At 30.6% G+C, this 12,429-nt stretch overlaps 3 protein-coding genes across 3 annotated transcripts; 1 reads left to right on the top strand and 2 right to left on the bottom strand.

The window, feature by feature from the left end:
* Positions 1-698: 698 nt before the first annotated feature.
* On the bottom strand, positions 699-2,297 carry LOC136990163 (zinc finger MYM-type protein 1-like). The gene has a single exon (XM_067288531.1). The coding sequence runs from the start codon at positions 2,295-2,297 to the stop codon at positions 699-701; it is 1,599 nt and encodes a 532-aa protein (XP_067144632.1).
* Positions 2,298-6,843: 4,546 nt separating this feature from the next.
* On the bottom strand, positions 6,844-7,696 carry LOC136990162 (apolipoprotein D-like). Its single transcript, XM_067288530.1, has 3 exons — positions 7,630-7,696; positions 7,095-7,202; positions 6,844-7,016 (listed from the first exon to the last, which is right to left on the bottom strand). The coding sequence occupies exons 1-3, from the start codon at positions 7,694-7,696 to the stop codon at positions 6,844-6,846; spliced, it is 348 nt and encodes a 115-aa protein (XP_067144631.1).
* Positions 7,697-9,446: 1,750 nt separating this feature from the next.
* On the top strand, positions 9,447-10,319 carry ITP (ion transport peptide). Its single transcript, XM_067288632.1, has 3 exons — positions 9,447-9,629; positions 9,745-9,952; positions 10,058-10,319. Exons 1-3 carry the CDS (start codon positions 9,521-9,523, stop codon positions 10,191-10,193), a joined length of 453 nt encoding a protein of 150 aa, XP_067144733.1. The 5' UTR covers positions 9,447-9,520; the 3' UTR covers positions 10,194-10,319.
* The last annotated feature ends 2,110 nt before the right edge of the window (positions 10,320-12,429 follow it).

Genomic DNA, 12,429 nt, shown 5'->3' with positions numbered 1-12,429 from the left:
CGCGAACGGTACGGTACGTTTGTCATTGTACACTGAATTATTGTTTGACGCCGTGTTGTATGAAATTAGTGCAGAGTTGGAATTCAAAAGAACCTGTTTATGTACGCGAAATAAAATACTTTGTTTGACCATACTGTCACTTAGTTATTGTTACGTCTTTCATTTTTAGATCTTCGTACATTTCACAACGAACATCACAATGGCGTCCGCGACAGGATTCCAACTCTAATAAAGCGTATTGTTCCTGTCCCAATTCGTCCGCGTGGTCCAAAATTTTTACTTGTGTTAATATACTACCTGTTGTATTGTAATGGCTACAAATAGCCAGTCACGGGGTCAACTGTAGTCCATCTTCAGTCGTTACCGGGTTCTTGAGCATGATCCCTGTGTTTTCTGGATCTCAAAGTGATACCGTGAATATAAAACAATTTTTTCAGACGGTTGAGAACAGGGCCGATTCCTAGGGTATCTGCCGCCCGGGTGCGAGAATAATTTTGCCGCCCCTTCCCCCAAAGTTGTTAAAAATTTACAAATAAAAAAGATAAAGTAAATTTAAGTTAAAAAAAATTGTACAAATATACACAGTTTATTTAATAGAATATAATGTTACAACTTATTTGTAATGTAATAAAGAAATAAATACATAATTCATACATACAGGCAAGGATGCTAACATATCTACTATTTCTACTAATAAGTTATACAGTAAAGTTTGCTTTTCTAGCCTTTTTTAATGCAAATGTCTTAACAATGTTAGACACATCTATATTTTCTGACAGCTCTTTTTCAATACTAATAATGGATAAGTCTGAAAGCCTTTCTTGCCCCATTGTGGATCGTAGATAATTTTTTATTATTTTAAGTTTGGAAAAGCTTCTTTCCCCACTAGCTACTGTGACAGGTAATGTTAAGAAAATTCGTATAGAAATTACTAAATTTGGAAATAGATAGATGAGGTTATTTGTGAATAGGTAGTTAATAACATTCAATGCGTTCATTTCAGAGGAAATATAGGGTGCAACATTGTCAATTTCATCATATAAATCTTGAGCTAAAATATCTTTTTGATTTTTACATGGATCACATAAACTATTCTCTAGAGCTTTACATTTTGCAAATCTAATTGATTTATCCATTTGAAGGAAATTATATAGGTTGTTAAGAAAATTAAACAATGTATCATGCTGCTTTATTTGCTCGAACCTTTCTTCCAATTTTGATAATGCGGTGTCCAATATTACAAAGTAAAAATTAATTTTGAATTGGTCAGCCGGGTCTTCACACTCGTAATCAAATAATCGCTTTTTTGTTCGGGGTCTCACAATATTAATCGGAGGAAACGAAGGGTCACAGTCGATATCATCGGCAATTTTTTTGGCCTCTTCTAAAATATCATTAAAACCTTCATTTGATCTAATATTAGATAAATAAGTTTTCGTCTGCTCCAAGATTAAAACGATATTAGGTAGTGTAGAATCTGACTCCTGCATCACTTTACTTGCAATATTAATTTTTGTTAACACAATATTCCATGTAATAATAGAACAAATAAATTTAAACGACTTGATTTTTAAGAGTAATGAATTTGCCATATTTCTGGTTTCAGGGTCTCTGCTATTATCAGAATAAAGTGCAAATAAAGCGTCATATATTTTTGCCAAATTGTATCTAAGAACTTTCAAAGCATCTATTCTACTTTCCCATCTAGTACTAGAAAAAGGTTTTAATGATAAAGTTGGGATTTCATCTTTTAAAACTTGCCAACGTTTAGTCGATGCAGAAAAGAAAACGTAAAGTTCCTGCACAATAGCAAAGAAATTTGTAATTTCTAAAGACGCTTTTGCAGCGTCATTAACAACTAAATTTAAGCTATGGGCCGCACAAGGCACGTAAAAAGCTCTAGGGTTTAATTCAAGAATTTTTTTTTGTAAACCATTATTGCGACCCTTCATATTCGCACCATTATCGTAACCCTGCCCCCTTAAATCTCCTAAACAAATGTTGTGAGTCTCCAAAAAATCCAATAAAACATTGGTTAAGCCTTGTCCTGTCGAATCTGATATTGAAATGAATCCCAAAAAATGCTCCCTAATTTCTATTTGCTTTGATTTATTATTTAATAAAACAAACCTTACTACAACAGTAAGTTGGTCTTTGTGACTTACATCAGGAGTCGAATCTAAAATAATAGAAAAATATTTACTAGCTTTTAACATAGATATAATTTCATGTCTTATTTTCTCTCCCAGAAGGGAAATTAGTTCGTTTTGAATATGAACACCTAAATAATGAGGCATATTTGATGGAGTTTTTCTAATCCTGTTAATATGATCGAATATCGTATCATTAAAGTTTGCAATTGTTTCAATTAATTTTAAAAAGTTTCCATTTTGTTGCTCATATATCTTGTTATTTTCACCCCTAAAACTCAAATTTTGACCGGCTAAAAATTTAACAACATAAATTATAATTTTTAAAACAGAAACCCATCTATCTTTTTCCATGTTTATTAATTTCTCATTTAGTGAATCAGTTGTCGTTTTAGAAGAAATTGATTGTTTTAGATCAATCCAAGATTTTGTATTACAAATGTGACCTTTTGATTTTTCATGTCGTTCTATAACCTGACTTAAATGTCTCCAATCATTATAACCCTCAACTAAACCACTAGAAAAAGTTTTAAATATTTTGCAAGGAAAACAATATACACAGTCTTTTGATTTAGAATACACCAGCCAAACTCTTGGAATTATTTCCCCATTACACAGTTTTTTTTAATAATAAATAGACGAGAAACCTCTATTGTATTTATTTAAAGGAAACGTTATATCAGCTTCTGTCAGTTGGGTAGGCCCTAAGTCTATCAGAGTTAATTTAATTTTATCCAATAAAACACCAGGCCAATAGTTAGGATCCTCATGAACATGAAGATTTTCATTTTCAAAACTTACTTCTTCAGGACTTTGTTCTTTTAATAAAACACCTGCTTCCATTGTAGTTTTGGTATTCGACGAGTCCTCCTTTTTTTCCCCGCTACCGACCACTATGAATTCGGTCTCCGTCACATTTACATCTCGAGCTTGGGAACTTGATGGTGCCTCCTGTGATGTTGTTGAGATTAAAAACGTTTCGAGTGAACCACTAGCCTTTTTAACTAATTCTTCCTTTTCACGCTTTCTTTTTCTGTACTGTGCGCCAGAAAGCCTTTTTCGATTATCAGACATCTACCAAAAAAAAAAATGAATCCAAGTTATGATTCGTCGAAAAAATTTTGTTTTCGAAGATTTAAAGAAGCATAAATTAATTAAGCTTTGTTTTTCGAAAAATACCAACTTTTGAAAGGAAACTTTACAAAATTTTTTATTTTGTCTGAAAATTTCAACATTTTTAATCAAAACAAAAAAATATTAAGATTATGCTAATCTTTAATTAAACTATATTTTACTAATAAAAAAAAGAAAAATGTTTTACTATTGTTATTATGTTGGTATTATTATTTAAGTTATAAATTTGTTACACAATATAAATTTAATTTAACAAAATATTATTTAAATTTTATTTAACCGCGCAAAAGCAAAATATAATCAAATTAATGTATGTACTCACCTTTAATTTTTACTGTCTCTCTAACCACGATATCAAACAAAAGCTTTTTAAGCTGTTGCGATTTACACGATTACACGTTTAAAATTAAAATAAAAGAAATTATCCCGGTGCGTGCATTTCTATGCTTTGACCACAGACGAGTATTTTCCTGTAAAATCTTCCTCGCGACCGACGTGAAAAATAGCTTAAGACGAGTTAAAACAAGAAACTGTTATACTTGCCACTTGTTGTGGCCTGAATAAGTTGTGTATATAAAATTTGAATTTGAAATATAATTAATAATACTGATTAGAATAGTACATATATTCAAATAATATTAGAATAGTAGTATTTTAATGATAATATTTAGAATAATATTTATGTATTATATTAATTTAATGATAAATTAATTTTTCTCTTTTTTTTAAGGCGGCTCGCGCCGCCCCCTAGGCTTGCCGCCCGGGTGCCCCGCACCCTCTGCACCCCGGGTCGGAACGGCCAGACGGTTGAGAACATCGCTAGATTAGCCGGATGCAATAACGAGGTAAAGGTAGCTGCAGTCGAGGTTGAAGGGTGAGACTTTGACGACCTTTCTGTGCCTATTGGAACAGTACCCAGAATCATATAACGAAATAAAACGCGATTTAATAAAATGCTTTCACAAAAAGGACATCCTCGACCAATTGTTAAATCTGAAACAAGGAATCAATGAATCAGTGACAGACTTTGCCATACGAATGAAAACACTATTAGCGAGAGTAGTCAAGGATAATAATAAAATAAGCCTGTTACAGGATGATATCATATTAGAGCGTTTCACTAAAGGGTTAAAGGGGAATATAGAAGTTAATGTGGTAAGGAGGATCCCAAAATCTTTGGAAGAGGCCTTTGAGATAGCTGAAGCCGAAGAGCCTACAGAAGTTGAGTGTAACGGTCATTTTGAGCGAAAGGGGGTCAACATTGTAACGGAGGAGAAGATAGAGACCATAATTAGGGATCGGGACAGCCTTAGAATACAAGATCTGGAAAGGAAAATCGAAACGCTTGTAGACGCGGTAAGCAAATTATTAGATAATAAGAAGCGGGAGAAAAGGGTAACTAGCAAAAAACTGTTACGCTTGCGAAGATGTAGGACATTATGCCCGTAACTCCCACAGGGCTGAAATCTTCTCCTTCCATTTGCCCTAACACCGCACCGACGCAATCATCTGACACGTCCGTGTATAAATGGAACGGAGAATTAAAATCGGGGTGTTTTAAAAGAGGGGGTTTTGATAATGCAGCCTTAAAGTCCTCGAAGCTCTTTTGGCAACTCGTGTCCCATATAAATTTTCTCTTTTTCTTCGTTAAGTTAGTTAGGGATAGAGCTGGGCCGGATAACCTCGGTATGAAATTCCTAAAGAATCCGATCATTCCCAAGAAACTCCGAACATCTCACATTGATAGATGGTTTTATTTCGCGGATGGCTTTTACGTTAGTCTCGTCGGAGAGTATCTCGTTTTGGGTAAGATTCTAGCTCCGAATGAGGGGGTGGAAACTCCCAAATTGTAGACCCCCTGTGCGAGTGAAAAAAACAAAATTTTGGTGTATTACGTAGGTGTCACGTGACCGGAAATGACGTAGTTATAGTCTTTGCGAACCTATTTTGGTGGGATATATCTCGCGAAGGGTCGCCCATAGGGATATGGTTCATTAGACATTTTTTGATCGCACGGGGGTCTACAATTTGGGGGTTTCCGCCCCCTCATTCGGAGCTAGATTCTTACCCCGTTTTGGTTTATAATATGCCCTAAGCATACTTCCTTCACGATAAATTGACTCTTGGTGGGATGCAATTTTAGATTAACTTTGTTAAATCTACCTATGACATCTTCAAGTAAAGCTAAATGTTCATCTAGGGATTTGGAGAAGACTACAATGTCGTCTTGGAAGACGTAACAATTTAGTCCTACGAAAGCCAAGATTTTAGACAATTACGACTTGGAAAAACCGACTGCTATTTTTTGCACCCTGGGGCAGGCGGCACATCTGATACTTGCCCCATTGAGTTGAAAAGGCATATATGTGCCTCACAGATACGTCAAGGCCGATCCGGAAATACCCTGATTTGAGATCCAACACCCAGAAATGTTTACGCCCATAAAATTTGCTTAATATCTCGTCTACGCAGAATATGGGGAATTCTTGCGATGTTGTAAGGTCATTAACGCGTCTGAGGTTCAGTCATCCGGATCTCACCGTTACTTTTCTCGACAATGTGGATGGAGGAATTCCATGCAGAGTCGCTCTCCTCGATGATCCCTCCTTCAAATATGAATTTATCAATGCTTTCACTCTTGGTAAGTAACATTCCGGGATCCTGTATTGACGCGTGCTTACGGGGGTAGTTTGATCTATCGTTGGTTTGTGTGAATCACCGACCATCCTGTTAACTCCTCGAAGGATTCGGAGAAGCATTTCAGGTACTTCTTAAGTATTTCATAAACCCTCTTTTTCTCAATAGAACTTATGCCATCTAATCCTTTGATCCTAACCGGGACAGCGTTAAGGCAATCGTTACATAAATCTATATTTCGGCTACGGTTAGTCGTGCTCCCTTCATGGATACCCTTAACGTCCATCCCCAGTATGCCATGTGATCCGGAAATTCATACATTCGACTGCTGTGCTATACAATTGGTCTTTATAACTTACTTCAACGCGCAGAGTCTTCTGGCATTCGGTAACTGCCCCGTTTCTGCCTCTAATCCCTACACTCTCCCCTTTTAAGGTTGCCCCATTTATACGTTTGAGCGGTACGTCCTTTATTGCCATGGAATTTAATATCGATTTTTCTGCCCCATGCAATTTTAAATATTGTCGGGAAAGTTACAACAACTCGTTGTAGGAGTTTTCTGTATTGTAATAGATAAAACCTAGTAATATTTGATAAAGATATTGTTCAATACAGCTCCTTCAGTACATCATAGACATTACGTAAAGTCTTAAATTTCCAAAATATTAATGCTTCAATACTTACGTAGTAATATAATATTAGCATTTCTTATATAGGGAAGTGATAATTTTCACAAAACATTCGTTTTTTAATGAATTATCAATTAATCACTACACCATTATACAAGTAGTAAGTAAAATACAATTAATTTCTGGTAATTTACAGACATACAACTACAGATTTACACAACTACTTTTATATGAACAAATAATTATAATTAATTTTTACACAGATTTCAAATATTATTCAAACTGTGTTCTTTTTAAAAATGTGAAGATAATTTGCTATTTAATCTTCCACTTATATCTGTACAGTTATTAAAATTAGTGTCAATTAAGGTAGCTCTGCTTATGTTAAGAGAATCTATAACATCAAACATTTTATTCAAATATTCGGGTTTCAAAAGTATTTGACGTGAAAGAATCCATAAGTTCTCTAAAAAAATAAGCGTAAGTTTATATATTTTTAACTGTAAAATAATTTTTAATTTAATGTATAGGTCTACTTACTTACCTGTGTGACCGAGTGTTCCAGCTAATAATGGCGATTCATAGCAACTCCATACTGCTGCATAATCTATGTAATTTGTATCTATAATTTTATATATCGATCTGAAACGAACTATATAATAAAAAAACACTGTTAATTATTTGTTTAATAATTATGTTTATTGTATATAAATTAGTAAAGTCAGTAGTTAACTCCACAATTAAATTTCTTTTCCTATATTTAGCATGTTTATTACCTTTTTCATTATGAAGGGAGGGGCCGGAACCCCTAGTACCTCCCTAGTTACATCAGTGTTTTCTCTATTTATAACAATTTATTTTTATTTGTAGAAAGTTACAGAAAGTTCCAATATAATTTTACGAAAAAAACATTTTTAGATATGTTTACATGAAATTAATGAAAATAGGTTTAAATCTCACATATATTTAAATTATTACTAATTTTTAACCATTTATTTAGCTAAGTATTAACTTCATAACATATTTTAATAGAAAAATAAGGATATAAACGTTAATTTTTAAAAACTTCTTAGACTTACGTGCTCCTAGTGTAAGCTCCATATTTGCTGGAGATATAGAATTGACAGTACGTAATTTACCTTGCATTATAATAAAATGCCGATTTCTATATAATTATAAAATGTACGTTCGATATTTTACAATATAATACGATTAATTTATATAAAATATATTTTGTATATAAATATATATATATATATAAATTTACATAATATTAACTCCTGTTCTTCTAAACAATGCATTTCCATTTTCCACATTGGTAATAACTGTTGCAGAACATTTTAATCCCGTTTCGAATAATGTAAATGTCCTTTTTATTTCATACCAAACTCCCTGAAACTGAAGCAAATAATTTAATTTTTACAATAAAATATTTATACTGAACGACTTATTAAATTTTTAAGAATTACAAAATTTGTATGACAAAACAAAGAATATTTAATAGTAAAAATAACAATACCTGAGTGAGGTTGAAGTTAGTTACAGTTTTAGGTTTAGGACAATGATGCGGATAAAGTGTTAAAAAAATCGCTGTTCGAAACAATATTAATAGATAAAATATACTAAACTTATACATTTAAATTTCAAAGAAATCCACTAAAATAAGTTAATGTGGCTGGTGACTCTACACCTTTCTATCAAAGAAAACATCATTCGTTACTATTAATATAGCCTACGTAGAAACGTTACCTAATGAAATAAATAAATAAATAAATAAATAACCTTCGTTTTGCACTTGACAACAGTTGTATTATCAATTGTAACTGTTGTCAAGTTGTCAGATTCCAAAATATGATTTAAATGATAGATGCAAATATATTTTTTGAGGTCGTTAACCCGGACCTTCTAATTCATAAAATTAGTACAATAATTTATAGAGTATGAGTTTTTATTTTATTTTTTAAATTTCTTTTGTATATATTATATTATTAGTGTATTGTAAAGTACATATTCCTTAATTTTTTTCCATATAATTAGAACCAAAACAAATCTTATTGTTTACTATTAAGAAGTAAAAATGTATTGTCGATTGAATTTTAACATTTTCTCTATTTAATTACTATTTTAAAATTCATAAGGAGTTCTGAGGATGTTTAAATTTCTTCATTTTTTCCTGTAGAAAATTATATAAATATTACTTATTTTTAAAAAATTATATTTTAGGAAGATCAATATATATATATATATATTAAATTCTTAAGCTTCTGATTCCTTCCAAATCATTAATTTTTACTTTTCCTGCTCTGTTATATATAACAGAGGGGAAAGAAGTATAGAATTCGGTTAAGAAATGACCCCCAAGACATTTACTTTTTTACACTCAGAAGACTTTGAAACATAGAAAAATAAATAAATAAAAAATCAGAGTTTTTTTTCTGTATCTATGAATGTTATTGTGTATGTGCAGGGCACGTATTTTGTTCACCCTCTTAGAAGCTTAATAACTCCTGTGCTTTTCGTCGACAATTTCTGAAATTTTGCAGAGGGGTTCGTGTATTAGGGTGATTGATGCTATTAAATTTTGGAGGTTAAAGGTCGACGAGGTGGGGAGATAGAGAGGGTCGTGTGTCATATCTCGAGTAGGGTCGGACTTAATGACAATTTTATTCGATTAATTAGTCAGAAATTAAAAGCAATTTTTAAAGATAATTTTCTTCGAGAAGAGAATTTCATAAAGTTTTAGCAAGTTTTCTATAAAAGCTAATATATAAATACTACATTTCAATTTCCGATGAACTAGACCTAAATTATGAAATTAAATTGACAAAAATAACTTATTTTTAACCATTTTAAAAATTCAAACAATATATCTATTTAAGATATATTGAATATTAAACTGAAAAGAATTATAAATTATATGAAAGGTTCGTTTGTGACTCTTGTTATAGTCTAAATAAATCTCAGAAATTCATGGGTGGTACGCCGACATACACACGTGCCGATTTATATATAAAGCATCAACATCTTCACCAAAATATTATTATTCCAGAAAAATTGACAGAAGCGTTGGATAAAATAGGTAAATTTTTTAAACATTTCTTTGTTTTTTTATAATATTTTATTGATAAATTTAATAAAAAATAAAGCTATTTATTTGTAATATTTTTATTATTTTAAATTGAAATTTATTGTAGAAATGGCACATCTTTTAAAACGCCAAGTATTTTTGATGATTCTTTTTGGTGTGTTTGCAACGATTCAATCCCAAATATTCAGCAAAAGAAAATTCGAACGATTAGGATGCACTGGAAATTATAATAAACCGATGTTTGCAAGACTTTCAAGACATTGTCAAGAGTGTTATCAATTATACAAAGACATCGATGTGGAAATTATTTGCAGGTATTTCTCACTAAATATTACAATTTCGTTTACTTTATTTTAAAAAATTTAAGAATTATATAATTGTTTTTAACATAAATATTATATCTTGTATTTTTTTTTCAGGTCAAATTGTTTTAATAACGATTACTTTAATAGATGTATGGATGCTTTGATGTTAAAATCTGATGAACGAGACGAATTAAAAGAAATGGTTAAGACTCTTAACGGTTATGATGTAAACTTTAATGTAATATTTTAAAATTGTCAAATGTTGTGCTTAGATTATCCAGCTAAACGATACATTTTAAGAATTTATACGAGTTCTTTCTCCGGGATAACTTTCTGTAGCAAAATTATAAATTTTATGAAATAAAAAACCATTCATGACTGCTTTAGATTATTTTATGTAAAATTTGCAAGAGATAAAAATAGTTTTTTTCAGTTATTCGAGCAGATAAATTTTTTTAAAAATGTTTTTAAAATCAGATTTAATTTTAAATGGTTCATCGTCACAATTCACGATTTGGAATTAAACTAGTAGCAGCGAGTTGTGTTACGTTTCTTCATAAGAAGGGTTAAAAATCTGTATAAAATTTAAATTTTAATTAAAACTTAAGCTTCAGATAAATCTAGATTTATTTATAAACATTGTTGGAAGAACAGAAGTTAGAATTAAAAAGTAAAAAAAAAAGTTGTTAGTTAAAAATTGTCTTTAAAAAATGTTATATTAAATCCTTATATAAAAAATTTGAATAGGAAATTAAATTATTGTAAACATCTACACAAGTTTTTACATAAATTGTCCAATAAAACAACCAATAATTGAAGTATTTAATTCCAAAAAAAAGTTATTGAATATCCAAATAGAGAAAATTTAAGAATATTTAGACAATGATTTAGCAATTATTTATTGTGACATCGTTACAACGCCGGGTTGCAATTTTTAATCCTGTGTTTTTAAATTTGTTTAATTTAAAATAGGCCTATATGCTCTCCACCTCAAATTAGTAGTGACTCGCCCCTGTAAATCATACTTTTCCTGCTAGCAATGAAGTCGTGCAGGGAAAAATATTGGAATTGAAATAACGTTACTTCTGGTGCAAACCGGAAGTTCGTATATAGTTAAACGAGGCCTCTTGCCCTTACTCTTTCCATATCTGATCTCAATTTTCATCTATCTTTCTCCGTTTTCGAAGTACATAGACAGATAATAAGATGGATGACAGTGGAAACTATAGGTCTACAATTTTTTTCAAATTGTAGCCCAAAAATTTTGTTAATTGAAAAATTATTTTATTAACTACAGGTTATTCTAAAAATTTATAGAATTGGAAACCTTATCAATTAATTTCAGTAATAAATTCGGTAGTGAACTTCATTATGACATGAAGTGGTTAAGAGAAAGATGTAGTAGAGTCATCATTATTTATTTTATTTGCATAAATAAAAGACGTTTATGCAATTTTTATTCGTGCAGGTTTTGTATTTGTGTTTAGATAAAGTTTTGATTAATATTCTAACGAAATTAATTCGATTAAACTTAAACATTTTTAAAAATTTAATTTATTACAATTTTTTCACAAAATGTAAAAAATCCAGCAACGAGTTGCGTAACCTTCCCGGCAAAAAAAAACAATTAAAATTATAGCGGCACCATCTGTTATCGTATTTTATTAAGAAACTTTTTATATTATTAATTATTATAAAATGGCAATAAGTTTAATTCTTAGGGCAGAGATAAATTTTATAAAAATAAGTAAAATATTCATTTAAGTCCGACCCTACTCGAGATATGACACACGACCCCTTCTACCTCCCCGCTCCTTTGACCTTTAATTATCAAAATTTAATAGCATCAATGACCCTAATACACGAACGTCCCTGCAAAATTTCAGAAATTTTCGACAAAAACAACCAAAGGAGTTATTAAGCTTCAAAAATAAATATAATGAACGTTTAAAAAGTGGAGAAAAGTATTAAAAACAGAAATTATAAGCTCATTAAATAAATCTCGAAATTGCATTTTTTTTTCTTTTTAATTTTAGTTTCAATCAGAATTAAAATACCAGATAAGATCTCAAATAATTAAACATTTACACAGGTGTATAGAAACAAATGCAGTTAAAAATAAATCTGCAGTAAAGCTCCGATAGTATATTTGTTTGTACGTAAATATAAATCTCTACATTCAATAATTTTGCAATTTCAAGTTTATTCCAAAATCAGTGTTAAAATTATATATAAAAGATGAAATTTCTTATTATATCTTCGTATTGTTTATATAGATTTTAATGAATTGAACTCAACATTTTATATACTTCTTGCACGAGGATATACTTCAGTTTTCAAGGTTTATTTATTCATTTCCTGTGTTTTAAATAGTCTAAATAACCAATCATATAATATTTTAATGTGACGTAATTATAATATATTCTTTATATTACATATAAGTGTTATATTTCATTGCTGTTCAGTAAAGTAATTTGCAGTTAGTC

Source organism: Centruroides vittatus, unplaced genomic scaffold (genome assembly GCF_030686945.1).
Source record: "Centruroides vittatus isolate TY-2023 unplaced genomic scaffold, ASM3068694v2 scaffold_861, whole genome shotgun sequence".
Taxonomy (NCBI): domain Eukaryota; kingdom Metazoa; phylum Arthropoda; class Arachnida; order Scorpiones; family Buthidae; genus Centruroides; species Centruroides vittatus.
The sequence above is the reverse complement of the archived record's forward strand: the minus strand, read 5'-3'. Positions and strand labels throughout refer to the sequence as shown.